Source organism: Miniopterus natalensis, chromosome 9, assembly GCF_054644295.1.
Source record: "Miniopterus natalensis isolate mMinNat1 chromosome 9, mMinNat1.hap1, whole genome shotgun sequence".
Classification (NCBI taxonomy): domain Eukaryota; kingdom Metazoa; phylum Chordata; class Mammalia; order Chiroptera; family Miniopteridae; genus Miniopterus; species Miniopterus natalensis.
Genome location: NC_142089.1, coordinates 74,867,880 through 74,895,823, shown reverse-complemented (window position 1 = coordinate 74,895,823; position 27,944 = coordinate 74,867,880). Strand labels below are relative to the sequence as shown.

At 41.0% G+C, this 27,944-nt stretch overlaps 1 protein-coding gene across 1 annotated transcript in view; it reads right to left on the bottom strand.

The window, feature by feature from the left end:
* The window catches only part of F13A1 (coagulation factor XIII A chain), a 155,781-nt gene that overhangs the window by 65,587 nt on the left and 62,250 nt on the right, over positions 1–27,944 (bottom strand). Inside the window, exons 4-5 of the mRNA XM_016221094.2 lie at positions 23,107–23,225; positions 20,573–20,680 (exon numbers count right to left, since the gene is read on the bottom strand). Coding sequence (XP_016076580.2) covers positions 20,573–20,680; positions 23,107–23,225 — 227 coding nt within the window. The remainder of the gene's footprint in view (positions 1–20,572; positions 20,681–23,106; positions 23,226–27,944) is intronic.

The following is a 27,944-nucleotide window of genomic DNA, read 5'->3' as shown; positions in this document are numbered from 1 at the left end:
TGGGTTGAATGGAAGTCCTACAACTAGGGAATTAAAGAAGAAGCCACATCTAAACTGGTAGGAGGGGCAGAGACGCAGAACGGTCTGGTCTCACACCAACATTGATAAAACTTGGGAGGATATCTTGGCTAATGGAGGTCCCCCTTGAGGAGTGAGGGGTCCCAGCCCCACACCAGGCCTCCCAGACTGGGGTTCCAGTGCTAGGAAGAGAAGTCCTCATAACTTCTGACTGTAAAAACCAGCAGGGATTGAGGCTGAGGGAGATGGAGGGCTGCAGGTTGTTCCTTTTAAAGGGTCCACACAGGGAATAACTCAAACTCATGCCCTCTGAACTCCAGCACTGGAGCAGCAGCTCAAAAGGAACCAGGGACATACTGAGAAGAAAGGAATTATCTGGCTTCAGGTTGAGAGCTGGAGGTGGAGGGGGCAGCTTTCCCTCAGACAGAAGTGCTGGCAGGTGCTGTTGTTCCTGTGATGAGCCCTCCACCCACAGAGCTCACAGACAGGTGCCATATCTGAGACTCCATCAACCTGGCTCACACTGCCCTACCCTGATGATTCCCTGAGACACGCCCCCCCCTCCCCAAACTTGCAGGCCCACTCAAGCTGTTTCCAGGGGCTTTACCACAGGAGTGGCCTGTCTTGGCTCATGCTTCAGATTTTCCTAAAATCTTTCAAACAAGCAGCATCTGGCCTCAGTGAGCCTAGTACCTCACTAAGTGGCCCCAGGCCCAGCACTAGCAGCAGCTGGCCTTGGCTTGTAGTTTAGTCTCACCAGGCACCTCCAAGTCCAGTACAAGCAGCAGCCATCTGCAGATCACTTTGTAGCTCAGGCTGGGTGGTCCCTGGCAGAACACAGGTAGTGACTGAACTTAGCTTGCACCTCCCAGGAGGCCCCAGAGCCAGTGAACCCAGTGGATAGCTTCACACCACATCGAAGCACCACCACCCAACCACCTTTGCAAACAACGCACTCAAAGAGCTAACTCAGCAGCACCAGAGCCCTGCTGAAGTAGGTCCTGCTCTGTGGGGTGGGCCCTTCCACAGCTGATCCTCCACAGTGGTCAGAGGTCTGTGGTCAGTGGTTGCATGCAGTCCTTGCTGCTGATTGGCCTGGGGGTAAATCTCTCCCATTGATGTGCAACAGCAACCAAAACTCAATGACAGGAGGAGGGTATACAAAGCCCACACGAGGGTGGGGTACACCTTGAGTGCCTAGCTGGGGTGATTGGAGAGGCTGTGCCAATGGCCCCTATAGAACACCTACTACATTAGGCCACTCTTCCAAGCCTGGGAGATGTAACAGCTCTACCTAATACATAGACACAAACACAGTGTGGCTGCCAAAATGAGGAGACAAAGAAACATGCCTCAAAGAACAGAACAAAACGCTAGAAAAAGAACGAAACAAAATGGAGACAAACAATCTACCAGATACAGATATAATCAAAACACTGGTTATAAAGATGCTCATGAACTTTGTGAGGACCTCAACAGCATAAAGAAGGACCAGTTAGAAATGAAGAATATGCTAGCAGAAATGAAGAACACTTTACAGGGAATCAACAGTAGAGTAGATGAAGCTGAGAATTAAATCAGCAATTTGGAATATAAGGGAGCAAAAACGCCCAATCAGAACAGCAAAAAGAAAAGAGGACCCCCCCCCCCAAATGAGGATAGTGTAAGGAGCCTCTGGGACAACTTCAAGTGTACCAACATTTGCATCATGGGGGTTCAGAAGGAGAAGAGAGAGAGCAAGAAATTGAAAACCTATTTGAAAAAACAATGACAGAAAATTTCCTTTATTTGGCGAAAGAAATAGACTTACAAGTCCAGGAAGCTCAGAGAGTCCCAAACAAGACGAACCCAAAGAGGCCCACACCAAGACACATCATAATTAAAATGCCAAAGGTTAAAGACAAATAGAGAATCTTAAAAACAGCAAGAGAAAAGCAGTTAGTTACTTACAGGGGTGCTCCTATAACACTCAGTTGATTTCTCAAAAGAAACTTTGCAGGCCAGAAGGGATTGAAAGAAATAGCCAAAGTGATGAAAAGCTTCACAGCCAAGAAAAAGCTAAAGTTCATCAGCACCAAATCCGTATTATATGAAAAGACCCTTAAAGAAGGGTCTTCTTTAAGAAGAAAAAGTAGAATAGAGATAAAAAATATGAACAATAAAATTGCAATAAATACCTATCAACAATTGAATCTAAAAAACAAAATAAGAAAACCAGCCCGGCTGGGCGTGGCTCAGTGGTTGAGCATCAACCTAAGATCCAGGCAATCGGGGTTTGATTCCCAGTCAGGGCACATGCCTGGTTGCGGGCTCGATCAATGACTCTCTCATCATTGATGTTTCTGTCTCTCTCTCTCCCTCTCCTTTCCTCTCTCTGAAATCAATAAAGATATATTTAAAAAAAAAAAAAAGAAAACCAGCAGAACAGAAACAGACTCATAGATACAGAGAATGTTTTGATAGTTGCCAGATGGAGGGGGGTTGAGAGATGGATGAATATAGTCAATAATATTCTAATAACTATGTATGGTGTCAAATGGGTATGAGATTTATCAGGATGATCATTTAGTAAGTTATATAATGTCTAATTACTGGGGTGTACAGTTGAAACTAATATAATAACTTATGTCAACTGTTACTGAAAACAAAATATTATTTAAAAATTTAATAAAAAATTAGTTTCCCATTGGTACCTCACGGAATTTGTCTTAAAAATTTGCGTTAAAGCAATATTTTTATTTATGATTATTTAAGGTGATTAAGATTTTATAGTTTTGTTAAAAGATATTCCCATTTACATCATGGTCCTGGGGTATATTATAGCTTAAACATAGAGGAGACTTGAGCAAATACTGGTAATCTTGTACATTAGGGAAAACCTTGCGGCACATTCAGACCATAGTCATCTGGTAGCAGCAGACCTCAAGTACAGGAACGAAAACCTTTTGTATTTAGATAATAAAACAAAGGCTGGAAAGTAACAGTTTCAAGGCATTTGGTCAGTTTTTGGGGCTGGGGTCTGGCTGAATCTTATCTTTCTTGGTGTAACTTTTTAAAATCATGTTTAACTATAAGTCAGAAGAATGTCTAGGTGGGTAGCAGTGAGACTTTTTTCAAAAACTGGTGCTACTTCAACAATGTTTATATGCTGACATGACAATGGTTCAGAGCTTTGCTTTCTAAAATGTGGTCTGTGGGCCCGCAGCAGTGGAATCCCCTGAGAGCTTGCTGGAAATGCAGAATCCAGGCATCTCCACGGAGCTGCTCAATCAGAGTCTTCATTTTAACAAAGTTCCCAGGTTATCTGGGTGCACATTAGCTTTGGAAGCATAGGTTTAGACTATGCTGAGAAGACATTAGTAAGCAATGTGAAACATGCGATTGAAACAGAGATGTTTGGATTATGAAAACCACAGAAGACATTAAAATGTGGTGAATTTTTATGTGTTCACTACCCTGCCCACTAACAGCTCAGCGTCAGCACTGTCCCAGACCCTTCTCTTACGCTTGCCGAGTTTAGCTATATAGGAGTCTATCTTTCTCAGTAGGTCAAGAGTTAATTGAGAACAGAGATAATCATGTCTTTCTGACTTCTACAAAGTATTGGCAAAGAACAGGTTGCTCGAGTTGTTGAATAATCACTCATATACTCAACAGATAAACACTGTATAACTGAGTAAGAATAAGACTTTCTCCCTGGGGAGAGACGGATAAGAAACCAACCAAGTGCAAGTAAAGGTTACTGGTATTAAGACAGAAAGATGTAGAGGCAGAGTGGGGGCCCAAAGGAGGGAGCATCTGTTTTTTCAGGCTGGAAGGTGGTGATGGTGATGGTGGGCTGCACAGAGGAAATGACATGAAAGCTAGGTTTTGAGGGGCTGGTCACTACAAAAGGCCACTTATATAATGGAAACAGTTTGAATAAATGCTTGGTGTCATAAAATAGCATGGCAGGTTCAAGGACCTGCTAGGAGCTCTGCCTGGGTACCATGTAAGAAGACAATAGCGGATGAAATAGAAAATACTAGAAGAAAACAATTAAGATGGCAAGTGCCTTCTACTCTAAGTGACAAACCCTCCAGTAAAATATGATATTTACTTAGCACCGAGTAGCATTTCCCAAAGAGGGTCCTTCTGGGAGTGTTCTCTAGAAGATCCCCATTTGATTTGATTTAGATATGCTATTTTCCCCCCTTGACTCTGTCCAGCCAGGTTAAAGTGAAGGTTTTTACCCAGTTAATTTGTTTAATGTAGAAAAATGTAATTTTTTTGAGACTTCTGAAGGACCTTGTTCAACTAACTGCAAACTCATGCCTTTGATGTAAACGTTGATTTCATTCTGTAACACCATGAAATGACTGAGTTGCAGCAGGGGTTAGCCAACCATCTTGGCTGTACCCATGATCACTATTGCTCTTTGCAGTTAAGTTGATTATTTAAAATTCTGCACCTATTATAATGAAGCCTGAAGAATGCCTCCATAAGCTATGATGTGGTTTAGCCTCTGTGGACAGATAGATGCAGCTTTAACTCAATTGCCATTTCCTTCTCCTTACCATTGAGAAGTAGAATAGGGCTTATGACTCTCAGAGGTAAAAGTTTCTAAACTATAGTTCGATGACTGATTTCAAACAGAAAGCCGTTAATTAGGAGGGCTATTTATAGCTCATGGTTGAACCCAATCAGCTAAGAGGAAGAGTAAGAAAAGCAAAAAAAAGCCATCTCCTCTACAGACCTTTTAATTGTTAATGCTGAGCTGTTCCCCTGTAGTTAGATAAATCACAACTCTCATTTATTAGCATTTGGCCAGGTTAGCTACTGTTTTCTAATTAGAACATTGATTTCTGGAGAGTCCAGACACTGAAACAGATGAGTTTTAGTTACAGATGGAAAGGGTTAAAGTAATAGCTTCCTTCCTATACCACAAGATATGTTTGGACACTTCAAGGGCATAATTTTTTTTAGGCCACAATGGACTGTTTTAACATACTATCATGAACTCAGAGTTTGACCAGTGACAGAATGAAACATCTCGGTCTTGCATTGCTGATGGTCAAGGAGACAACATGAGCTCAGGACTTTGGACAGGAAGTGTTATTAAACTTAATTAAGGTTTGCACAAAATTATTCTCCCATAATAGCTACAAGATTGGAAAAATGAAGTACCAGCCCTCCCCTCAAAGTCACTGTTAGCAACCTTAGGCGCATAACATAATTCAATAAACTTCAAAATCTGATTCCCAGAAAAGATAAGGGTTACGGAGAGGATCAGAAAGATAACATGGCTCAGCTCTTAACTCTAACCCTGACCCTGACCCTGACCCTAACCACCAGTTCTTCAGAAGCCCTACTGTCAACTCAACATAATCTTGAGATTTCTCACTTGTATATGAAAATCTGGAAAGAAACAAACTGAATGAAAATGCAGATCTTTTTCTTGTTCTGATGAGAATAGTGAACACAACTGCTATGGATAAATGGGTGAAAAAAGGTCCGTATCTCTAAAGAGGTAGAGATTCTGGGACAGTGAGAAATTATACAAAGCCCGAGAGTTGCTCTTCCATGGGAGTGAGACATGCCTCCAACTAGGTGGAGTGGATTCTGGAATGAGAATTTTGACAGAATCCTAAAAGGAAGAGCAGACTCCAAGTATTCTAACAGAGACTGTCCTCTCTTCAGCTAAACTCCCTTCCCTGCTCCAATCTTTCCCAGGATCCTAATGAGGAGATAGGCCTCAAACTGATATGCAGAGGAGAAATTAAACTAATCTCAGATCGGCAAGAGTCAAGATATCACCTACATTATATCAGAGCAAACAGAACACTTGGAGAAGACTTCTGCAAGTCTGAGCATGAATAAAAAGAAAATTAACAGTGAGGAAAGAAGACAAGACAGGGGTGGGAGAGAGAGAATATTAAAAATACTTGTATGGAAACAAAATTAAGGAACATAAATAATTTTCTCACAATCTCTTAGGAGATCACAGACCTAAAGGAACAAAATGAAGAACAAATTACATTATCATGGAACTAAAAAGATTATAAACTGTAAGGAACAATAGATACTGCTAGAAATATAATTAATGACAGAAGAAAAGCCTGAGATAAAGGACATACCAATGAAAAAGGTGAGGAGGTGAAGTTATTTAGAGAGAAGCTAATAGTTATGAAAGACAAGGATAATATACCATAAGGACAATTAGTATCCCTAAAATAGAGAACCCAACAAATGACATAGAAGATATAATCATGACATAATAGAAGGAAATGTTACCAAACTGAGAAAAAGTTGAATTTATACATTGAAAGAGCAATATGTGCTTCAGGCTAACTTGATGTAGAATGCTCATTGCCTAGGAACCTGAACTAATTAAGCTTTTTGAACTTACGGATAAAGAAATAATACAGATAGAAAATGCAAATTAGCAACTAGGGAGGAAATTAAGCTGCCTTCAGACTTCTCCATAGCACCATTCAGTGGCAAACACGGTCAATCAAAGCACAGTCAATCGATAGTCCTGAGAGAAAGAAAGGTTGACCCAGGGATATTATGCAGAGCTAAGATGTTCTGCAAGTATAAAGGCAACCAGCACAGACTTACACACATGAAGGACCTCAGGAAATAGTCTCCATCCAAATCAAACCACTTGAAAAGTCATATCAAGATAATTAAGGGCTGAATCAAACAAAGAGCCCAGAAACAGGGACTCTGTGGTAAGAAAAAAAAAAATCCGGTGGTGAGAAAATTCATATAAGTATAAAAACCTTTGGGAATTATAGTAGTAATAAATTGAATATGAACTATAAAACTTGAAGATGTAAAAACAGTAATAATCCTAAGAAAAATTAGACATAAGGGAGGAAAGAAAGAAGGAATTGCTAGTGTTTTAATGTGTTGATCTCTCTTAGTTAATTGACATCATCAAACATTAAAATATAATTTAAAAATATAATTACTTTATTCTTTTAATAGTTTCATAAATTTTTAATAACCTTAGAGGGATCTGTTAGGAAATAATATTTCTGGAGGTAAAGAAACATTTATTTAAAGTTAACAGTTTTCTTCTATGGTAATTCCATTTTCCTCTTCTGAGAAAGTAAAATTTAATAAAATTAAACAAATCTTACAATTTAATAGAATGCAAATACAATTAAATGCAGTATTTTTAGTTAAATAGTACAGCACTGTTTGGCATAAACACAAACAGACCAATGGAACACAATAGAGAGCACAGAAGGAGACTCCAGAAATATAGTTAATTAACTTTTGACAAAGTTGCAAAGGCAAGTTCAGGGACAAAGAATGATCTTTTCCACAAATACTGCTGGAACAATCGGACATTAATACACAAACATGAACTTTGATTTCTATCTTGTACCATAGACAAAAACTGTCTCAAAATGAATCATGGGCCTAAATTTAAAACCTAAAACTATAAAGCTTCTAGAAGGCAACATAGGAACAAATTTTGTACCCTTCAATTAGTCAAGGATTCCTTAGATATAATACCGTAAGAATGGCCCATAAAGAATATATTTACAAATTCGACCTCATCAAACTAAGAACTTTTGCTCTCTGAAAGATATTGTTAAGAGAATGAAAAGATAAGTTCAAAGTGGGCAAAAGTATTTGTAAATCGCATTTACGATAAAGGGCTTATAACCAGAATATTGAAACTCAAAAATAAGAAAAGGAAAAAAATTAAAAAACATGGGCAAAATATTTGAAGAGGTACTACATTAAAGAACATACATGGATGACAGATAAGCACAACTAAAGGAGCTCAACATTATCCATCATAAGAAATGCAAATTAAAACTCCTATGAGATAGCTCTACACACCTCTTAGGAAGTCTGAAATCAAAAAGACTGATCATAACAAGTGTTGGGAAAGATGTGAACACCTGGGACGCACATACACGGCTGATGGGAATGTAAAATGGTAACCACTTGGGCAGTTTCTTAAAATTAAACTTATACGGACCATAAGGCTCAGCCACCCTCTCTCTTATTTATCTAAGAGAAATAAAAGCTAGGCCTATACAAAGATTTCTACATAAGTATTCCTAGCTTTATTTAAAAAACTGGAAACCGCTCAAAAGTCCACCAACAAATAAATGGATAAACGAATTGTGGTTCATCTATACAATGCAACACTCCTCAGAAATAAGATGAAATGAACTGCTGATGGACATAATAGCATGGATGAAGTTTGAAAGGAGATGAAGAGGCACAGGAGAAGCTAGACAAAGAAGAGCTCATACTGCCTGATTTCATTCACGGAAAATTCTAGAAAATTAAATCCATGTTTAATGACAGAAAGCAGAGCGGTGATTACCTGGGGATGGCAGACAAAGCAGGGAGTCGTCAGAGGAAGAAATCACACAAAAACCTTCTGGGCGGAGATGGACATGTCCACTGTTTTCATTTTGGTGATGGTTTCATGAGTGCATCAAAGTAATCAAATCGTGAGTTTTAATTTGTACATTTTATTGTATGTCAAAAATATCTCAATAAAATCATAAAAAGTAAGTAAAATACTTTTAAATTAAAATAGCATTCTAGTATAATACCGTTTATGGTTTTAAAATTATATTTATCTCTTTAAATATCTACATATCTAGTTGGTCTGATATGCATCAAATATTAATAATGGTCGTTTCTTGATGTTGAAATTTGGGATGGTTTTTTTGAGAGAAAAAATTTTTTTAACTTTCATTTAACAATCTTTCTGGAATGCACAAATTCTTTTTAGAGAGAGCATTATCTTCTTGCATAAAAAAATACTGGAAGCAGATATGCCAAGATACCGATTGCATTCAATTCCTGTAGTGCGAATGTATATGTAATAATTATTTTCTTATTTATACTTTAAAAAATGTTTAGAATTTCCTCAGATGTTTTCCCTAGAGGAGAGAATAGTTGAAATTTCGTTTGTGCTCCAAGAGGGTAGGCTGCCTCTCTGAATTCAAGGCTTAGGTCCACGGGGTGTGATTAAACTGGGTTATTCAAATATGAGGAGGGACAGAAGCAATGCTCTTTGAGGGCTGACAAGGAAAGTCAACCAGTCAGGAGGTGGACCATCAGGGACTAGACAACTGTGGGAAAACCAGTCAGGAAATTCACTGCTGTTGGGTGGGAGGTCTTTTAAATGGGGTGGCTGTAGGAGGACAGGCCTGGGCTTGGCTCTGAAGTGGAGCTGCCTGACCTTGGGGCCTGGCACTGGGGTCACACTGAGTAGCCTTCACCTTAAGGTCAGAATACGCCCTGGGTCCCTGTACAATTCAAAGGACAGAGAGGGCCTTAAAGCATGACCAATACCGGACTTCTCAGTATCGCTCATGGGGGATGGAGTAGATGTTAACTGGATAAGGAAAAAAAGAGAAAGAAATGTGATATTTCTTGATTCTCTGATTTCTTATAGCACACACCTTTACATTTTGCATAATTGCTATTTTTTTCTGCTTCTTTTTAAAGGTAAAAGTATTTTACTTATCCTGTGTGAACATTTTATATGGTTATAACAAAATTACTTTTCTCTATTAAAACCTGTATTCTGTTAAATTCCACTGTTGAAAGTTATGTTCTCATAAAGGCTAGGATTTCTATAACTCTTGTAGAATACAGTTTTATACCTACTCTTGTCTATAATAGTTTCTCAAAGACCTTTGGTTATAAATTTTGGGTAACATGAATTAGCTCCAAATGTGGAGAGTTAAATTTGGAAAGGAGAAAGATTATTCCTTGGACAAGATCCTTTCCAGGTTTTGTGAACCATAAGTCCCCAGCTATCGTCTGGTGGTGATCAATCTAATTGTAGGTGAAAGTCTTAGAGATGTCAAACTGGGCTCATGACACTCTAGGGTTCTACAGAGAACCTCAGTAGTCATTTGGGGGAAGGAGATTACCAAGTGGTGGGGATGGTGGAGTCTTCAGGCACCATCTCTCTTCAATGGCAATAGCTCTACTTTTCTCTTCTATACATTTAGGATCGATTGATATTTGTTTTAAAAATATAGCTCCCAAAAGCAAAATTTGAACACCCATTGGCCTGGGAATTTGAAGATATGTTTCTTATGCCTTCTCTGCCATTTTTCAAATTATGTGCTGAGGATAGGAAGGGAGACGAACTGGAGATGAAGTACTCCTAGACCTAGACAAGTTATTCCATGGGCGAGACTCCCAGCAAACACACACAAAAGGAGAAATTAGGGTAGCAAGAATTCTTTTTTGTCCCTTGCCTGGATTCTCATCTTTGATTCTTTTTGGATTTCATAATACACATAGCAAAGACAAAGAAAGCCATCTATAATCTCCTTGGCTTTTCACAGTGGTGGGCTTAACAACAGCTGTTTTCTGCCTCAGTGCTCTTGGCAGCATTACTCTGTCTTTCTGGAATGCCTTTCCATACTTAACATACTCAAACCCTTCCTTTACCTGGCAAATATCTACTGATTTTTTAAAATCCAGATCGTTTCATTCTGGAAATCGTTACCTATCTCTTTGATCTGGATGTCTTTTCTCTGTGCTCACATAGCATTCTTTGCTGAGTACTACCCTCCTATTTATTATATTGCCTTGTGTCATTAACTGAGTGCCTTTGTTCCCGTTACCAGATGTGCATTCTCAGAAGGAAGGAAGGTGCCATGCTGTTTTGACTTTGTATTACCAGTGTTAGCACAGAGTGGGCACTAAATAAGTTTCGCTTAATGAAAGGATATGGTATCAGCGGAAGGCGGGGTAGGCCACCCTTTAATATTTCTTTACTAGATCAAGACAAATGGGTTCATCAGAATGCCAACAGACATTCTGCTGAAGCTTACAAGTTGTTCCTAAAATTTATATAGAAATGCAAAGGATCTAATATAACGAAAATAATACAAAAAAAGAAAAACAAAGTTTATGGACTAAGTGATTTGAAGATTTACTATAACACTGTAGTAACTGAGATAATATGGTATATAAGAATAGATAAATAGACCAATGGAACAGAATAGAAGCAGAAATAGATCCACACTTTTATACTCATTTGATTTTCAACAAAGTCATCACAGCAATTCAATGGAGGAAAAATGACAGTCTTTTCAACAAGCGAAAGTCTTCTCAACAAATTAGTTTCCAACAGTTTGTTTCAACAAAAGGTACTAGAACAAATGGATAAACTTGTGTGGGGGGTGCTTGACCCCGATCTCACACCACACACGGTAATAATTCAAGATGGATCACAGACCTAAACATAAAAGCAAAATTACAAAGCTTCAAAAATATATAGAATATCTTCATAACCTTGTGGGAATAACATATTTCCTAGGGAGAATTCTTAAAAAATGTTTTCTAATTGAATTTTATAAAATTTAAAAGCTTGTTCCTTAAAATACAATATTTAAAAAATGTAACGCCAAGTCATATTAGGGGAGAAAATATCTTAAATGCACACCTGACAAAGGACTTGTATTAAGAATATAGAGAAAACAACTACAGCTCATGAATAAAAGGACAGACAATCCAATAACCACGTGGGCAAAGATTCGAAATGATGCCACACCAAAAAAAGGTGTAAGATTGGTCAACGAACGCACGAAAAGGTGCTCCGTATCATTAGTCATCAGAGAAATGAAAATTAAAATCCCAGTGAGATACCACTATACACGCGTGAGAGTGGCTAAGATTAGGAAAGCCGACAACACCAAGAGCAGGTGCAGCTGCAGGGCAGTGAAAGCCCCTGCACTGCTGCCGTCCGCGAGGCGGCCCAATCGCTCCGGACCCTGGCGGATTCTTACAAAGAGAAACATCGGCATACCCTGTGATTTAGACAGGCCGCCTTTAGCCTCTTACCCCAGGGATATGCAAACATCTGTAACAACAAGACTTGAACAATAATGCTCATAATAGCCTTAGTCATAATAGCCCCAAGTTGAAAACACCTCGTATGTCCATCAGCAGATGAACGGATATACAATTTGTGATACAGAATACAGTGAAATAGCGCTCAGCAATATAAAGGCACAAATGAAAGACGCGTGCAACATCTGATTAGTGAAAGAAGCCGGCCCCAACTGTGCATACCACATGCATCCAGGCTGCGGTTTCAGGTGGTAAATCTAACCTATTGCAAGAAATCAGAACAGAGGTTGCCTAAGGGGTGCGGATTGACTAGGAGTGGAGCACAAGGAAATTTCTGGGCTGATGGCAAGGTTTATATTTTGGTTGGGTGGTGATTACCCTAATCAAAACTAGCTGAATTTTGCATTTAGTATCCATACTTTACTGTATGTAAATTTTACTTCAATTTGAAAAACATGGATTAACCCTAACCTGTACCGTGAAGCATACAACCGCTGTTGTGCAAATGTCCTTTGGTAGACATGCTTGGCTCAGGCTCCGGCAGGGGTGGGTCATTAGATTCATTTTTAGAGCAAACTACTACAACTAGAGATTACTAACCTTGTTTCCCTTAGTAACTGAGAATTCTTATTTGGCCAAAACATATTTTACTAATTGGCCATCAAGAAAGAAATAACCAAATGTGGGCAGAGAGAGGTCCCGAGATTTCAAGCATTTCTAATGTCTGCTGTTTTATATTTATTTATTATTTATTTATTTAAATATATATTTATTGATTTCAGAGAGAGGAAAGGAGAGAGACAGACAGACAGAAACGTCAATGGTAAGAGTGTCATTGGGGATCAAGCCCACAACCGGGCATGTGCCCTGACCGGGAATCGAACCCGGATCGCCTGGATCCTAGGTCGATGCTCAACCGCTGAGCCACGCCCGGCCGGGCTCATGTCTGCTGTTTGAAATTTCTATCCCACCGCTGCATGTGGAGGGCTGGTGTAGAGCAGGCCTCCAGAAAGTTTGGAGTGAAAGGAATGGAGCGATGGGAAGGGGGAAGCGCAGGGTGAGAGGAGGAAAGGATGCGGATGAGGGAGAGAGGCGGAGGGAAGGTGAGAAGGGGACCCAAGGTGCATAAAGCTGTGAGAGCACGTCCCAAAGGGCTGCACCAGCTTTGCTGCATTTCTGTCCATCCGTCCTGGGGACGTCTGTCCAGGAGAGCAGAACAGCCCGACTGCACGGCCGAGAGAACGTGCTCGAAGCATCCCTGTTTCCCAAACAGCCTGCGCAATTTCAGAGAGATGCAGCCCTGAAACCTCATTCCGGGAAGCAATTCAGGGAGAGCAGGCATTTAGATTGACTATTATTATCACATTCAAGAGATGGCTTGTAATAAATGCCTGTTTTTCTCCAAAAATATGGGGAGAACAGGCATAAGAAATGTAACCTTAATAATTGAGAAACCAAGCTGTTTGCCCACAAATGGAAACTTCATCACATTGCTGGCTTTTACCATAAGAAAGAAATGATGTCTGAGCAGTTCTTTGTTCCCCGCTGCCCTGCGCTCCCCCCGAAAGAGAAGAATGAATCAGGCTGGGCTTGTAAAAACATTATATTTGTATCCAAGGAGCTCATGTGATGTGGGGAGAGGACAGACAGAGGGCAAGTCCAGGGAAACAGCATCGGGTGGGGCAGGCGGGGCAGGCAACATGAGGTCCATCTCCGCTCCTACCGGTGACCTTGTATAAGTCACTTAACTCCCTGAGACCTCAGCCTTTCTAGCTGCACTTTATTTATTTATGGAATGGACATAATTTTTCAAAAGTGGCTATGGTAACAATTTCTGTTAGGTAAATTCTATTTTCCCACAGGCTTCCAATATATTTATTAATTGTTAAAAATTCTTCAAAAAAACAGAAATAAAAATCTGTAGTGAGTGAGGTGAGTAAGGTGACCTTGTGGTATGACATTTAGTTCGAAATGTACTGGAGATTGTCCTGACTCTACCTCCCATTCGTCATTGGATGCCCTCGGTCTTTCCTGAACTGTAGAAACGCCTCATGTTTAGGGATAGCTTGAAGCTTCACCTTTAAGGGTTTAAAAAATCTTTTTTAGAATTGGCATTTTAGTATTTTTCTCTGCTGGACCACAATAACAGTTTTCATTAAGCCTCACAGTAGATTCTCCAAAGTTGCCATCACTGGGAGCCCTTCTCATTGAGCTGTGTCACTGTTGGAAAGGTTATGGAAAGCACCAGAGGCCTCTATCTTTCTTAGCTACCCCAATCGAGGCAGCAGTCCTGATATTCCTGGGCATGCATCTTGGAGAAAGGAAGGAACAATTTAAAATAAGAAAGCCGGTAGGGTTGGAAACCCAGACTCTGGATGGAGACTCAATCCACCTTGGAGCCCACAGCCGGCAATGGTCAAAGCCTGGAAACGTTAGCTCCTCGACATTTGAAAGCTAGGATGCAGGTGTGTGAGTCACTGCCACCCTTCCAGGTGGAAGTTGCCTCTGTACCTTCACAGAGGCGACACTGGGTCCTGCTCAGTGCACTGCACTGACTATGTGGTGGTGGTGTCACCACCGCCACCACTATGAGAAGTCCTGGTGGGCAATTATAGAAATCTTTGATATGAAAATCCAGAAACAAATTATTATTACATAATCATGCTTCTGTGCTAGATTCAATTTTTCCAAAATTAGGATCCGTATGGGGAATGTGAAAGAGCTCATCAGTGGTGAAATGGGTCCTGATCTCTCCAGGACAGTTGACTCCGAGAAAGGGGCTGTTAGTTGCTGGTAAACCAAAGGCGCTAGATAGTGCTGGGGTTGGTCTGTATGGTCAGGAATAGGCTTCATGTACTTACTCCTGCTCTAAAGTTCATTTGGATAACAGAAGGGTAGAATTTCTAGCCCAAGTGAATTTTTAAATGCATTATAGTCATAATAGTTTGTTGCTGGAAGAGGTTTGCCGACTGCAAGGCTTCCCGTAAGATGCCCAGGTGAACAACTGGAGGGCCATGGTTTGTAGTAAGCTGCCGGTGCAGCATTTCAGCAGTGAGGCATTACTGCTCCTCATGCATGGAAGAAAAAATAGCTTCCTAAATACCGAGACAATGAGAAGGCGATAAAAATGGACAGAGTGAAAAGTAACTTTATTTTCAGTATCTATGAGATCACATATGCTTAGAGAGCAGAGCCCTGAAGTCCATGTTATCTCTAAGGTCTACGGTCATTCATCTTGTCCTGGGCCCCAGGAAACGTCAGGACCTACCACCAGTTGTGGTCAGTTTGATTTACTAGCTGGAGTTCGAGACTTTTTTTTTTATAACACTAAAGAGTACATCGAACATTGACTGGTTAAAAAAGTTTGATCTTGAGTTTAGTTTCCAAAAGGCACAGTCAGAGCAAGTATTAATGGGGATTAATGATGGCATTGTGGTTCGATATTAGCAAAAGACCAGGTTAAAAATAAATGTGGACACCTCAAGGGAAACAGGAAAGTCCAGGCTGGCAACAGTATCAAGGCTGGGATTTTAAAATATGTGACTATTGACCTTTTTTCCTCCTCTCCCTCTTTCCAAAATTTCTCAATAATGTCACCTTTTAAAAATTATTATAATTAAATCAAAAAAGCCCTCAGAGGAGCAAATGATCCCAGTCTACGTTTTCTTGCAGTGGTTTTGGTGACTGGCTCTTTGGGTATAATTTCCACCACGGAAAAAGGGCTCCATGAGTAATAGTATGGTTTATTGGTGCTATAGGCCCTTGGCAACCACTCTTCTACCGCTTGAGCCAATATCCCAACACTTGGTAGGCTGGCATTTATTTCTGGGAAAACTCTGAGCAAAGCTTGAGAGATTTGCTTTCCCGTATGTTTATTTCATCAGAGAATTTGCCATACTGTGTTGAAATTTTCTACTTACCTGTCTGTTGTCTCTGTTAGACTCTAAATTCTGTGAAGGAAGAAATTATGGTTTGTTCTCAATTATACCCCAGTACCTAGGCCTGAGAGTCTCAATAAATACTTGTCAAATGAATAAGTTAATATTGAGCATTTTATTACCATCAGCATCATTATAGTAATCACCACTACCACCACCACCATCACCAACACCATCACCACCATCACTGTCACCACCACTACCTCCACCACCATCACCAACACCATCACCATAATTGCCACCAGCACCAGCACCACCAGCAGCACCACCATAATTGCCACCAGCACCACCAGCACCACCACCACTGCCATCAAGACGTATTTGGTGTCTAATTCTTTTTAGGAACTTTTTCCCCAGGGGCTCAGTGTTTCTGGCTATTAAGAATTCTCTGATTTATATCTTTCTTCACTTATTCCCTTATTTCAAAATTCATCTGCCTCTGGACCCCATTCTCTTGGGTCCTTTTTTTCTAGGAAACAGCTACTTAATTTGATATAATCGTGTTATTGCTACTAATGTGTTGGTAATGGCCCTCCAAGGTAACATGATCTAAGAGCGAGGACAATATCTACTTTTAGCTCAGCCACTTATTTGCTGTGTGCGCTTGAGTGACATCATTTCAGGGTCCTCTGTCCTTTACCTGGAGCATCTTCCAGATCTCATGTACACATTCTCTGCATTTCAACACAGCTCTTCTATTGATAAGTCTCAACTCAAAGGCGCGAATCTGCGCTGAGGTGAGGTGTTAGGGGTTTCACAGTGAATAAGGGAGCGGTATCTGCTTAACAAGCAGATCAACATAATAAGCCACAGCGCGCCTCCCTGCAAACTTTTCTGCTCACAGCTGCTGCCAGATCCAATCAGTCAGCGGGCAGAAACAGGCACCCACAGGTAACCACGCGGCAGGAATGCCAGGCTATTGTCACTGTCTTCCCTTTCCCCAGGACCATGCTGTCCTTGTCACAACATGGCATAACCCAACTGTTTTGATGCTCTGATCGTGGCCCAGAGTCCATGTGTGGCTTCTTCATAGTAATCCCGGGCCAAAGATGCAATGCGTTCTTAATGCTCTGTGAGCAAAATAACTTTTCTTATGGCACAAAGCATCTTTCTAGAAATTCCCTAGCACATTTCCTGGCAATTGTTCTGGTGGGTACTGTCAAATCAGGTATGAAGTTCAAAGAAAACAGCAACCAAGCAATGTAATTTAAAGGAGAAAGTATAACTTTGGGCAAATCAAAGTTATAGTTTTCTCCTTTTAAAAATTTTCTCCCTTACATCAATCTGCAGTGAAGCTGTGGTAAAAGGTACCACTCAGTACGTAGAGAAACCTAAATAAAAGGTAGCTTATATAAGGTTATAACATCTCAGGCCCAATCCCCAGACAATGAAATTACAAAATTTACAGACTTTCTCCTGGGAGAATCCAATAGCCCAAGGCTGTCCAAATTGTCATAAGTAGTTCCTATTTTCCCATCAAAGTGAGGTAACACAACTTAAAATAAGAACCAAGTAAGATACTGAATTTATAAAGGGGAAATTAGAAGAAAGAAGAGCTTCATTTTGAAGAGTAAAAGGATATCTTTGCTGCCACTGGGAATAACAAATGCCGTTTGAGTCTAGGGACAATATTTCCCTTTAAAGATGAAGAGAGGCCTGGGGAGGCTGAGGGACTTGCCCGGTCACACAGAGAGCGGCCCAGTCTGAGCCGAGAGGTCTGAGCCGACCGGGGCCCGGTGGGTGCTGCTCCCACTTTCTCTTCCGTGGCGGAATGAAAACCAACAGGTTTTTTTTTGTTGTTTTTTTTTTTAAAAAAATATATCTTTATTGATTTCAGAGAGAGGAAAGGAGAGGGAGAGAGAGAGAGAGAGAGAGAAACATCAATGATGAGAGAGTCATTGATGGGCTGCAGCCCACAACCCGGGCATGTGCCCTGACCGGGAGTTGAACCCCGATCTCCTGGATCCTAGGTCGACGCTCAGCCGCTGAGCCACGCCCGGCCGGGCGCAACAGGTTTTGAATGGGGCAGAAAGACAGATCCCCTTTGCAGGCAAGAAGAGAGCGTTATGTCCATTGCACAGGCTGGGAAACTGAGCCACAAAGGGGCTTACTGCTGTGGCCCTCACTGGGGGTGATTTGGGTCCCGAGGGGACATTGAGCAATACCTGAAGACGTTTTTGATTGTTACACAGGAGGTGGGGGACTGCTACTGACATTTCTTTAACAGAAACCAGGGATGCTGCTGAACAGCCTCTAGTACACAAGACGGTTCCCACAGCAAAGAGCTATCTAAGGTCATAGACACCGGGCAATAACGATTTTTATCTGGGGGCTGTGCACTTAAACTCCAGATTTTTATTATTATTATTATTACCCTTAGGAAGTTTTCACAACCTGAGTTGCTATCAGGGCTCCCGGAGCATCGCGCCCACCTGTTCCCTGCAAATTCCTGCCGTGTTCGCTGCTAGACTCTCCCGTTACTCATCTTTGGGGCCCGGGCTTCTGCTCCTACCTTTGTCCTCACTTCAACAGTTGATTTTTAAATTTAAATTTTATTTTTAAAAATATGTTTTTATTGATTTAAGAGAGAGAGGAAGGGAGATGGAGAGAGAGAGAAAGAAAGAGAATCATCATAGATGGGAGAGAGAAACATCGCTCGGCTGCCTCCCGCGTTCACCCCGACTGGGGATCAAACCCACGACCTGGGCCTGGGCCCCGATGGGGAATCGAACAGGCGACCTTTCGGGGCAAGGGCAGACACTCAACCAACTGAACCACACCGGCCAGGGCAACAGTTGACTTTTTTAAAGTGTCACCTTTTTCATTGATTTTTGGAGGCTTAGTATTTATTTTCTAAAATCTTTATAACTGAATAGATTTTTAGAAACATCCACAGAGCTCTTTGAAGGATGAAAGAAGGTAATAGTTGTGAAAAGATTTTTAAAACTATCACACATGTATTTTGTGTACGTAAACACTGATGGTGGTGGAAACAGAGATATTGCCCCTAACACGCAAGGACTCCCCTTCCGAAACACACAGCAACGCAAAGCCAGGCCATCCCCCCAATAGATTCTGACTTGTTCTAAAGCTTGTAATTAGGTTACAGATTTCCAAAATGAGAACTTCATAGGCCTTTTATGATTAATAAAATTCCAAGGCAATTTGTATTAAGATTATGTGCTTAATTCAAAATTTAACAGCTTTCACTTGGCCAGTTGCCACTGTAGAAAGCGTTGGGCTAGCTGCTGCATGGTAGCTTCCTTCTCGCATTCTCTGTGGTAGGCAGTGATGTCTGGATTAGTAAAAATACACCCAAAGTGTGAGTGAGCCGAGGCTGACAAGCATGCTGTTGCAGAACGCATCACAAGGGACTAACTTACATGTCCCCGCTGCTAGGGCCCCCTTCTCACTGTAAGCCTGCCACATGGCTTCAAGGGAGGAGGAAAGGGAAATCTGGTCTGCGAAACAGGAAAAACTGGGACTGGCTGCAGGTCTAATGCATGTGCTTTTAAACAGTTCTTGCAAACAAATTCCTAAATTCTTTAGAATTCATTCTCTTTTCATTACGCAGTGTAAACTAACAGGAGAAAACAAAACTGCCTTTAGAGGTTGTTCTTACCTCTGCTTTTCAAGCTCCACTGTTTCCTAAATTCACATGCAGCTTAGTTTTCAATAAAATACAAGCAACTCTTCGGATGAGCTAACCAGAAATTGCATTTCATATAATTCTCAGTCTAATATTGACTGATTGGATAATAATTGATTATATTGAGCTTGAACCAAACACAAAATTCTTCGAAAGAGATAATTTTTTTTTTTTTTTTTTAGAAAACTTAAGAAAATTGGTGATACAAGGATTTTCTTTTTGCTCAGTCTTTGATGGAATAAAATAGCACCTGGCTTAATGTATCTTCTGGAACATTCTGCTCATGAATCAGCTTTAATACCCTGTTATGAACCAAAGGCAGGGTCTGTGTCCTGTGTATGTCAGTCCAGCTCAGGATTGCACAAGACACGAGCATCTCCTTAACTCACCTCCCACACTTGACCCCCAGCCTCCCCACTCATGGGAAACGTTTCCTCTCCCAGGAAGCTGTTCCACTGCAGGATCTCTGCACCCTCACAGATGCTCCTGATCTCCTACAGGGAGCAGCATGGGAGACAGAGAATGCCCAGAGTCGGGGCCAGCACACCTGGATTCTAGGGGAAGCTTTGTCACCAACAACCTGTCATCACACTGTTTCCAAACTTGTAATATCCACCCTACTTATCTCCTGTGACTCCCATGAAAGATCAAAGCCCATCTTTATAAATCATAAAGCCCCATGGCGAGGTATTATTGCAATAGAAGCTAGGATTGCATGGGGGCACTTATGTTTTTACTCTTACTGTGGGTGGGAAAACGGAGAAAAGTTGTGTCTCGTACATTCTTTGGTGCTCCTTGATGTTTGTTTGTTTGTTTGTTTGATTGCTTGATTATAGTCACTCACCTTTTGTCGTGGTCACTCCTTAGTCCCTAAGCAAGAGATTCTTAACAATAAGTGGTCTATGGTGTCATGTCATCTATCACCACTTGTCTGAAGCCAAAGAAACATACAATACCAAGATGAGAATTTTGTTCTACAGCACAGGACAACTTTAGGGAATTCCAGGCTAGTACAAATCAAAGTTTGCTAAGTTTAAGTCACCATTTCAATAGCTCCCAATAAACTGGCATCTGAACTGAGGACATATGTGCACTTTGTTCAGTAGCCAGCGTGGTCGCTCACCATTGCAGACCCAACGCGGCTGACTTTGATGGGGTTCCCCCTGCCTGAAAGGTCCATCTGTGCTTTGTCCATCATGTGCAGGCAAGCGTCCAGGATGCCGTCCTCAAACTGTTTGGAAAAAAGAGCAGAGAAACTACTTAATGTCCACTGGGCAAGCAAAATACTCTCTGGCCAAAAATAAAATAAAACCACAACCTAATGTTCAGAAATGTGTATTCCTATACAGTAATTGCTTATAATCTTTTATACTTAATATTTCTCACTAAAGTGAAATGAAGGAGACATCCTTTTTTATTTCTCAGTAAAATAAGTAAGAACTTAAAAGCAAGCTAGAAATAGAAACAGAACTACTGGAGAACCGACATACTTAAGGATCATGAACTGACTTGAAGTTCTTTGGAAAATCGTACGAGGTAATTTGGAGGATCTCTCCAACATATTGGCTCCAGTGCCCAAGGCAGAGGAATAAACGATTTGCCGAAGTCAGGCCAAGGTCTCAACACCTCAAAAGTAACACAAGTCCTTGTGTGTCTAGAAAATAAATGGCTCTCAGGTAAAGCACAAGAAGGCACAGGGTCCGTATACCTCGCAGGGGAAATAGTAGGAGGCCCCGTGCACTGAATGTCTGCCCAAGGTTTTCCCTCTCTGGAGACAAGGTGGACTCAAGGAGAGGGCAGGACAAAGTCAATTCTATTATCAAGGGAACAACCTGGTAGGCAGTTCAATTTCCTTAGAGGGAACAGCTAGCCGTTTGCAACACTAGCAATTTCTAAAACAGGAATAAAGGTAAAGTAGTAATAAAATGACAAAATGGAAGGTTTCACCTCTACTGTGCCTCGCGGTACAGGAGATTTCCTGGACGCAGAAATCTTGCAATCATCCACACAAGGACTTGTGACAGAAATCACAATCTTAATGGCCAATTACCATGTAACTCTTTATTAAGTCCAGGGAGAATATCAACTCTGCATGTGCCCTGAACAGACACATGGCTGCAGGAATGGGCAACCGCACTTGTTTTCAGGCACGTAAAGAACTCAGTGTTCTGGTTCTTCTTAAGCAGCATCTCTCAGCTGTGTCTGTGGGACATGCTGTCAGCGAACCGGAGGGGTAAAAGGATAGTCACAGAACTAGGGGCTTCTCTGCATCACTGCAGACTACTGGGTTAGCTGGTTCTTTGTGCAGAGGGACCTAAATTAATGGACTCCGAATGAGCAGACGTGGCCGTGTTTAAGGGTGACCAAAGGCATTCTGGTTGAGGGGGACCCTTTTCCAGTCCTCTTTGAGACCCACCTTGGTGGCTTTCCCCTTATTAACTATCTATTGCCACATTGGTAACATTGGTAACATGGAAAGAATCACACCTAGAGGTTAGGAATCGGGGGCCCAGAGCAAGGCCACCAGACAATGGACAATAGTAAAGAGTTGCATGTCACTTGGGAAGGGGGAGACTTATAACCAGGGAGCCAGGCAGGTGTCCAAAACAGGGGGAGAGAAACACAGGTCATTAGCTTGGCAGGACGTCAGAAATGCAGGTGGGCAAGCCCGAGGCCTGGGCGCGTGATTCCCGGGAGCGAGGGGGCAGGAGGAGCGCACAAAGCCAGGGGGCGAGAGCTAGTGATGACATGGGTCCCGCTGGTCAGGCTGGGGCACAGGTGAGGGAAGAAGGGAGAGGCCCTATGAAAGTCAAAACAAGGCATCAAGAAGCCAAGAAAGCAGTGCGACCCGGGGAGGCAGGGCTCTGTGAACTCTCCGCCTCGGTCCCCAGCGTGGTGCACACGCCCGGTCATCTCAGCCGGGACTCTGAGAAAGGACACTCATCCCCTCCCAGGCTGCTAATGAAAAGTTGTCTCTGCATCCCAGGACATGCATTCATTTATGGAAATATGGAAAAAATATCATCCATTTGCCCCACTGTTAAAGATACCAAACTGAGATAGTTTAAATCACTCAGTATCATAAATGAAACCCAATTAAGCGATTTCATATCCGGACAGAAACTTGACGTTGCAGCTGATTCAATGTCCTGAGGTAAGAGCCCAGTGGGCCCTCCCTTGAAGAAATGGTAACTCTTTTTTAATCAGTCATATCTTATACTACCACTTAAAACAGTGATTTCTTTGAGTTGAATACACACATGGCAGTATCCTCAGCGTCATTGTCAAAACACCTTTCCTTGTAAGAAAAGCAAAGCTCAGTCCCCTCCAGGCTGCCGAGCCAGGCCTGAGCTAACGGACTGCACCCCGCTGAGACGGCCCCGCGCTGGGCGCTGGGACACCGGGCGCTGGGACGCTGCATTTCCCAGGCCCCGATCCCTGCAGCCCTGTAACAACCTAAGAGGCGTGATTTCCGCTGATCAGTTATGCAGCCGCCTTTCTGAGTCTCTGCTCCTGGCCTCTCTGTCTTGGAGCCTCAAATCCTGAAAAGCAGGAAATTAGGCTTGTCTGATATTGACATGTGGCAACCGCAGTGATGGACGTGGCTAAAGTATTAAGCGACATGCCCTCGACAGTGACAGATTTTAAGTGGCTCACCTGACCATAGCTCCAGCTCCTGCTCTTGATGTTATTGTGGTCTCCGTAAAAAATGACGCCGATGTCATTGAGGACATACTCCTCTCTTTCTCTTTCATCCTCTAGGTACACAGCATCGTCTGCATCAGAAATGAGACAGAGGGAGTTATCGAACCGGGCTGCATGCCTGTATCTGAAGCTTGTTTTGCTCCTAGGCTGCAGTTTAATCAACTTAAGGGGGAAAAAGTGTTTTGTTTCGCTAAGATAACTCATTTCCAAATATGCACTTTTAGCAATGGTGAACCTAGTCAGCAGCCAGGGTCAGTCTGTAAATGACGTTTGTCAACAAAATGCAGACAGACTCTGTCTCTTTAAGTTCCAAGCAGCACAATTAAATAGACATTCCCATTAAACACGTTAGGGTTCTGGTGCATCCGTAGTTTCAGAATCAGAATTCCATGGCGCAGATACAAATCTGTAACCAGAGCAAAAAATGTTTGTCAACCTATTTGAAAAGAATTTTTAGAACAAGTCTGGGGCGTATTGGAAGACGGCAGCAGGGTCTGTCATGCCTCTTTGTGGCCCATCAAAGACGGGAAGAGGGAGGCTGGGGGCTGTCAATTGCGGATGTGACGGGAAGTGGAAGCCCAGCCAGCCTCCCTGCCCTGCTTCTTCTATTGCAGTGTCTCTCCTTCCCTGTGGCTCTACCCTGAGGAAGGCTGCACTGCCCATCTGCCTACTTAGTGATCAGCCTGAAACTTATTCCCGGGGCAGGTGTGGAAGCAGCAAAAGCATCTTTAACGCGGGCAGAACCACACAGGTGTGCGTTACACTCAGGTAAATCTGCATACTTGGAAAGGGTGGATTTGGGTTCTGACTGGGGGCTTGGTTCATCGCATTTCTCCGGCCCAGGTCACACCTGCCACCGCTCTCGCCTTTTCGGGGCTCTTTCTTCCTCACCCCCTGATACGGCTTCTATCACTCCCTCTTGAATAGTAGTCATCATCCTGGGCTGCACATTAGAATCATCTGGGTAGGTTTAAAAACTCCTGACTCCTGGACTGAACTCAAGATCGATTAAAACACAATCTTTGGGGCTGAAGGTGAGATCCAGGCATCAGGGTTTTAAAAATATTTATTTATTTATTCATTTACTTATTCATTTATTTTTAGCTCTCTGGTGATTCTGCTATAGAACCAAAGTTGATAACAAATGCTCTAGCCCTTGCTACTCAAAGGCTGGCCGAAAGATCAGAGCCGCCTGGAAGCTTGTGAGAAATGCAGAATCCTAGGCCCCAGCTCAAACCTACTAAATCAGAAGCTGCATTCGGACAAGAGCCCCAGGGGAATTATGTACGAATTAAGGTTTACAAAGCATTGCTCAGCCCAACCAGCTCCCACCCCCGTCCTGGGTTGTACTGTAGCTTTGATGGAATCCTTCAGAGATTCCTTGGTCTTGGCTGCTCTCTAAGACTTTCTTGTACCTTCCTTTTTCTCTACCTCTTGCCCACCAGTTGCCTGGTTTCATGAAACTGTGAATACTGCGTGCGCATGTACACACACACACACACACACCACACACACACACACACACACACGCCCAGTAAACTGTATGGCAGTGAGAATAAACAATTTCATAATAAAAACAATAAAAATATTCACACCAAAATTTCCTGTGCTCCTTTGGATCCCCCATTACCACCAGGGAACCATTAATCTGCTTTTTGCCACTATAAATTAGTTTGCATTTTCTACAATTTTATGTAAATAGAATCATACAATATGTACTTTTTGGAGGGGTCTTGCTTCTTTCACTCAGGCTGATTATTTTGAGATTCATTCCTATTGTAGCATGTCGCATAGTTCATTCATCCAAGATTTCATTTTGTCTTTCAAAAAAATCAGTTACATGGCAAGTGTGTGGCAACCTTCCCTGAGCCCTTCAAGTGTAAACTTTAATGCCTCAAGTTGCTGGCCTTGCCAGGCTCCAGAGGCCAGAGGCCATAATTTACCAGCAGTTTCTACGCAGGCTTAGGCCTCTAAATGGAAATCACAGCTTCATTCCAAGTGGGTAACACATGAAGAAGTGAGAGCTGAGCCTAAGGTCAATATTTCTGGGTAAAAGCATGAAAGAAGACTTTCACTGTAAAAGAAAATAATGTGAGGGGTATAAGAGAAAGGGCACTGGCCGTTTCCAAGCACAGGGCACTCACCGGACGCTATCAAGTGTCCTGAAAAGAAAAGGCTACTCTGGTCTTTATTCTTTTGTAAAAGTGGTTTAACTGTTGGAACTATTGTAATAATAAACATTTTAGCCAATTGGGTTTCAAATGCCTGTTGTTGAGATAGAAATTTCCTCTTAAGACCACTGAGGTCTAGAAATGCCACTTAGGAATGTTTTTAACCTGTTTTCCTTATAATATGAGATATTTATGGACTTGTCCTATAAGATATTAGATGTTAGATTGAGTTATAGGGCTATTATAATTTAAATTGGTATAAAAAGAGATGAGTAAAAATGGATAACCTAGAAATAGATGTTACAATATGTACATATCTATCTGTGAAATTAATATATAATAAAGAAGTCATTGCAAATCAAAGGGAGTGACTGGAGTGTTCATTAAATTCAGCTGAGAAAATTGGTTGTTTGGGAAAAGTAAATTTTCTGTACATCAAAATAAACTGAAAATTAATTTAAATCTGAATTTAAAAATGGAAAGCAGAAGAAATCTAGAATAAAATAAAGGTGAATATTTATTTGGCCTCTAGATGAGAAAGTTTTGTCTAAACATAACTAATAGAAAAAAATCGAAAAGAAAAAATGATTAATGCATTTTATTTAATATAAATATAAAACTTAATTTTCAAGTATAGTAAAATTTAAAGTATATAACAAATTAGGGAAACATTCGCAGCAACAGAAAATGTTAGTAAACTTCCCTTATATGTAAAAAATTTCAATAAATTGATAAATATGCTGATTGAGAAAGATGCAAATGCAAAAATTATTTAAAAATCATTCAGTGTCTAAAAGAAAGCCAGCAAAGGGAAAACCATTTCATAGAAGAGAAAATGTGACCATACATTCATAAAAACAATTTTAACTAAGCAGTATTAGAAGATTGCAACTATTTAAAAGGAAAAAATATATATGCCTATATGTTAATTTATTTATTCATTTGAACTTATACTCCATACCAATCATTGTGTAATGAATTGTCAATCTACTGATGGGATTGTAATAGCTACAATATTTTTTAATTGTTGTTTTCTTTTTTTCTAAATTTAAAAAATTTAGCCTTGAAAATGTAAGTGGTTTTTGATTCAGAGTAATGAATCTATCTAGCCCATAGAAATAATACATCAAAAATGTACGTATAAAGTTTGTTCATCATAGCACTGCTTACAATAGTGAAAAACTGGGGGGGGGGGGGGGAAGCTGAAATGTTCCCAATAAACTACTTGTCCACAAAATAGAATAGTATAAGCCATTAAAATATACTTTGGAAAAATATTTAATGATCCAGGAACTACATGGGTAACAAGTGAAAACATAGTGTGCAACACAAAATCATGTACAAAATATGTGTAAGTATGTAAAAATAATTAAAAATCAAGATAATTTTGTAAAGATAACTGATGCATTCATCTACCTCTATTATTTCTGCAAATTCCTTGAAATTACAGAAAATTACATATACTAAAATCATAACATTCAGGGTGGAGAGCAAAAAAGAATGCTATGAGCATCTCCAGAAAAACTAAGGAATTCCTAGAATAAAAAATATTTATAAAGATAAGAATGTGTGGTAAGAAGCATGAAAGACATCCGGAGCATGCCCTAAAAGGCATTTTATTGTCAGATCATATGAAAAACTAAAAGGAAGAAATAGTTAAGGTATAAGAAAAAACAACAACTCCCAAGGCTAAAGAAAGGCTTAAATTGTGAACACTGGAAAGGATCATAGTGTATCAAACATTATAAATGAAGATAAGACCCACACCTAGATGCCAACTGTTTAAATGTCAGAACTTCTAAGAAAAAGCAAAAAGTTTAAAGCCGGGTTAAAAAATATCTGCAAAAGAATGAAAGAGATTAAAATAGTATTTTCATAGATAAAATGTCCTTTTTGACAGCAGCCTTTTCGTAGGTGTCACTGGATGCTGAAAGGCAGACAAGGAATATCATGGACACCCAAAGGAACGAGGGGTTTTGCCTCCAGAATTCTATTCCCACAGCAGAGTCGGCATCAAATGAATGTCAACCAACAGACACCTTTGGACACGAAAGGACGCAGAAATTTGATGACCTGCACGCCTTCTTTATAAGAGTTAACTAGAAATGTACTAAATGAGGAAAATGCAAATGCAAAAGCATTATAAAAACCAATAAAAAAAACTATTGAGGTATGATGTCAAACATTAACGCCATGCAACCAGAATTCCAGATGATTTCAACATCGGAAGTGGTAAGGCTTGAGTGGAAAAGGTAAGTAAATGCCTGCAAAGGTTCCTCCCTGTCCTGAAGGAGATCACATATGTTAATTATGTTTTGCATTGACAGAAAAAGAAATAAGATTAAATCTGTGGTCCAAAATTTTGAATTTCTTTTAATAGCACGAAGATAGTCTTAAATTTGCTCAAAGAAGATGGAGAACATTAAAGATCCAACTAAAATACTATTTATCATTATTGATTTAATTTATTTCTTTTTACAATTCTTTTATTGATTTTTAGAGAGAGGGGAAGGGAGAAGGAGAGAGAGAGAAACATTGCTGTGAGAGCAGAACATGGATCAGCTGTTTCTTGCAAGCCCCCTGCAGGGGACAGAGCTCAACCCAGGCATGTACCCTGAC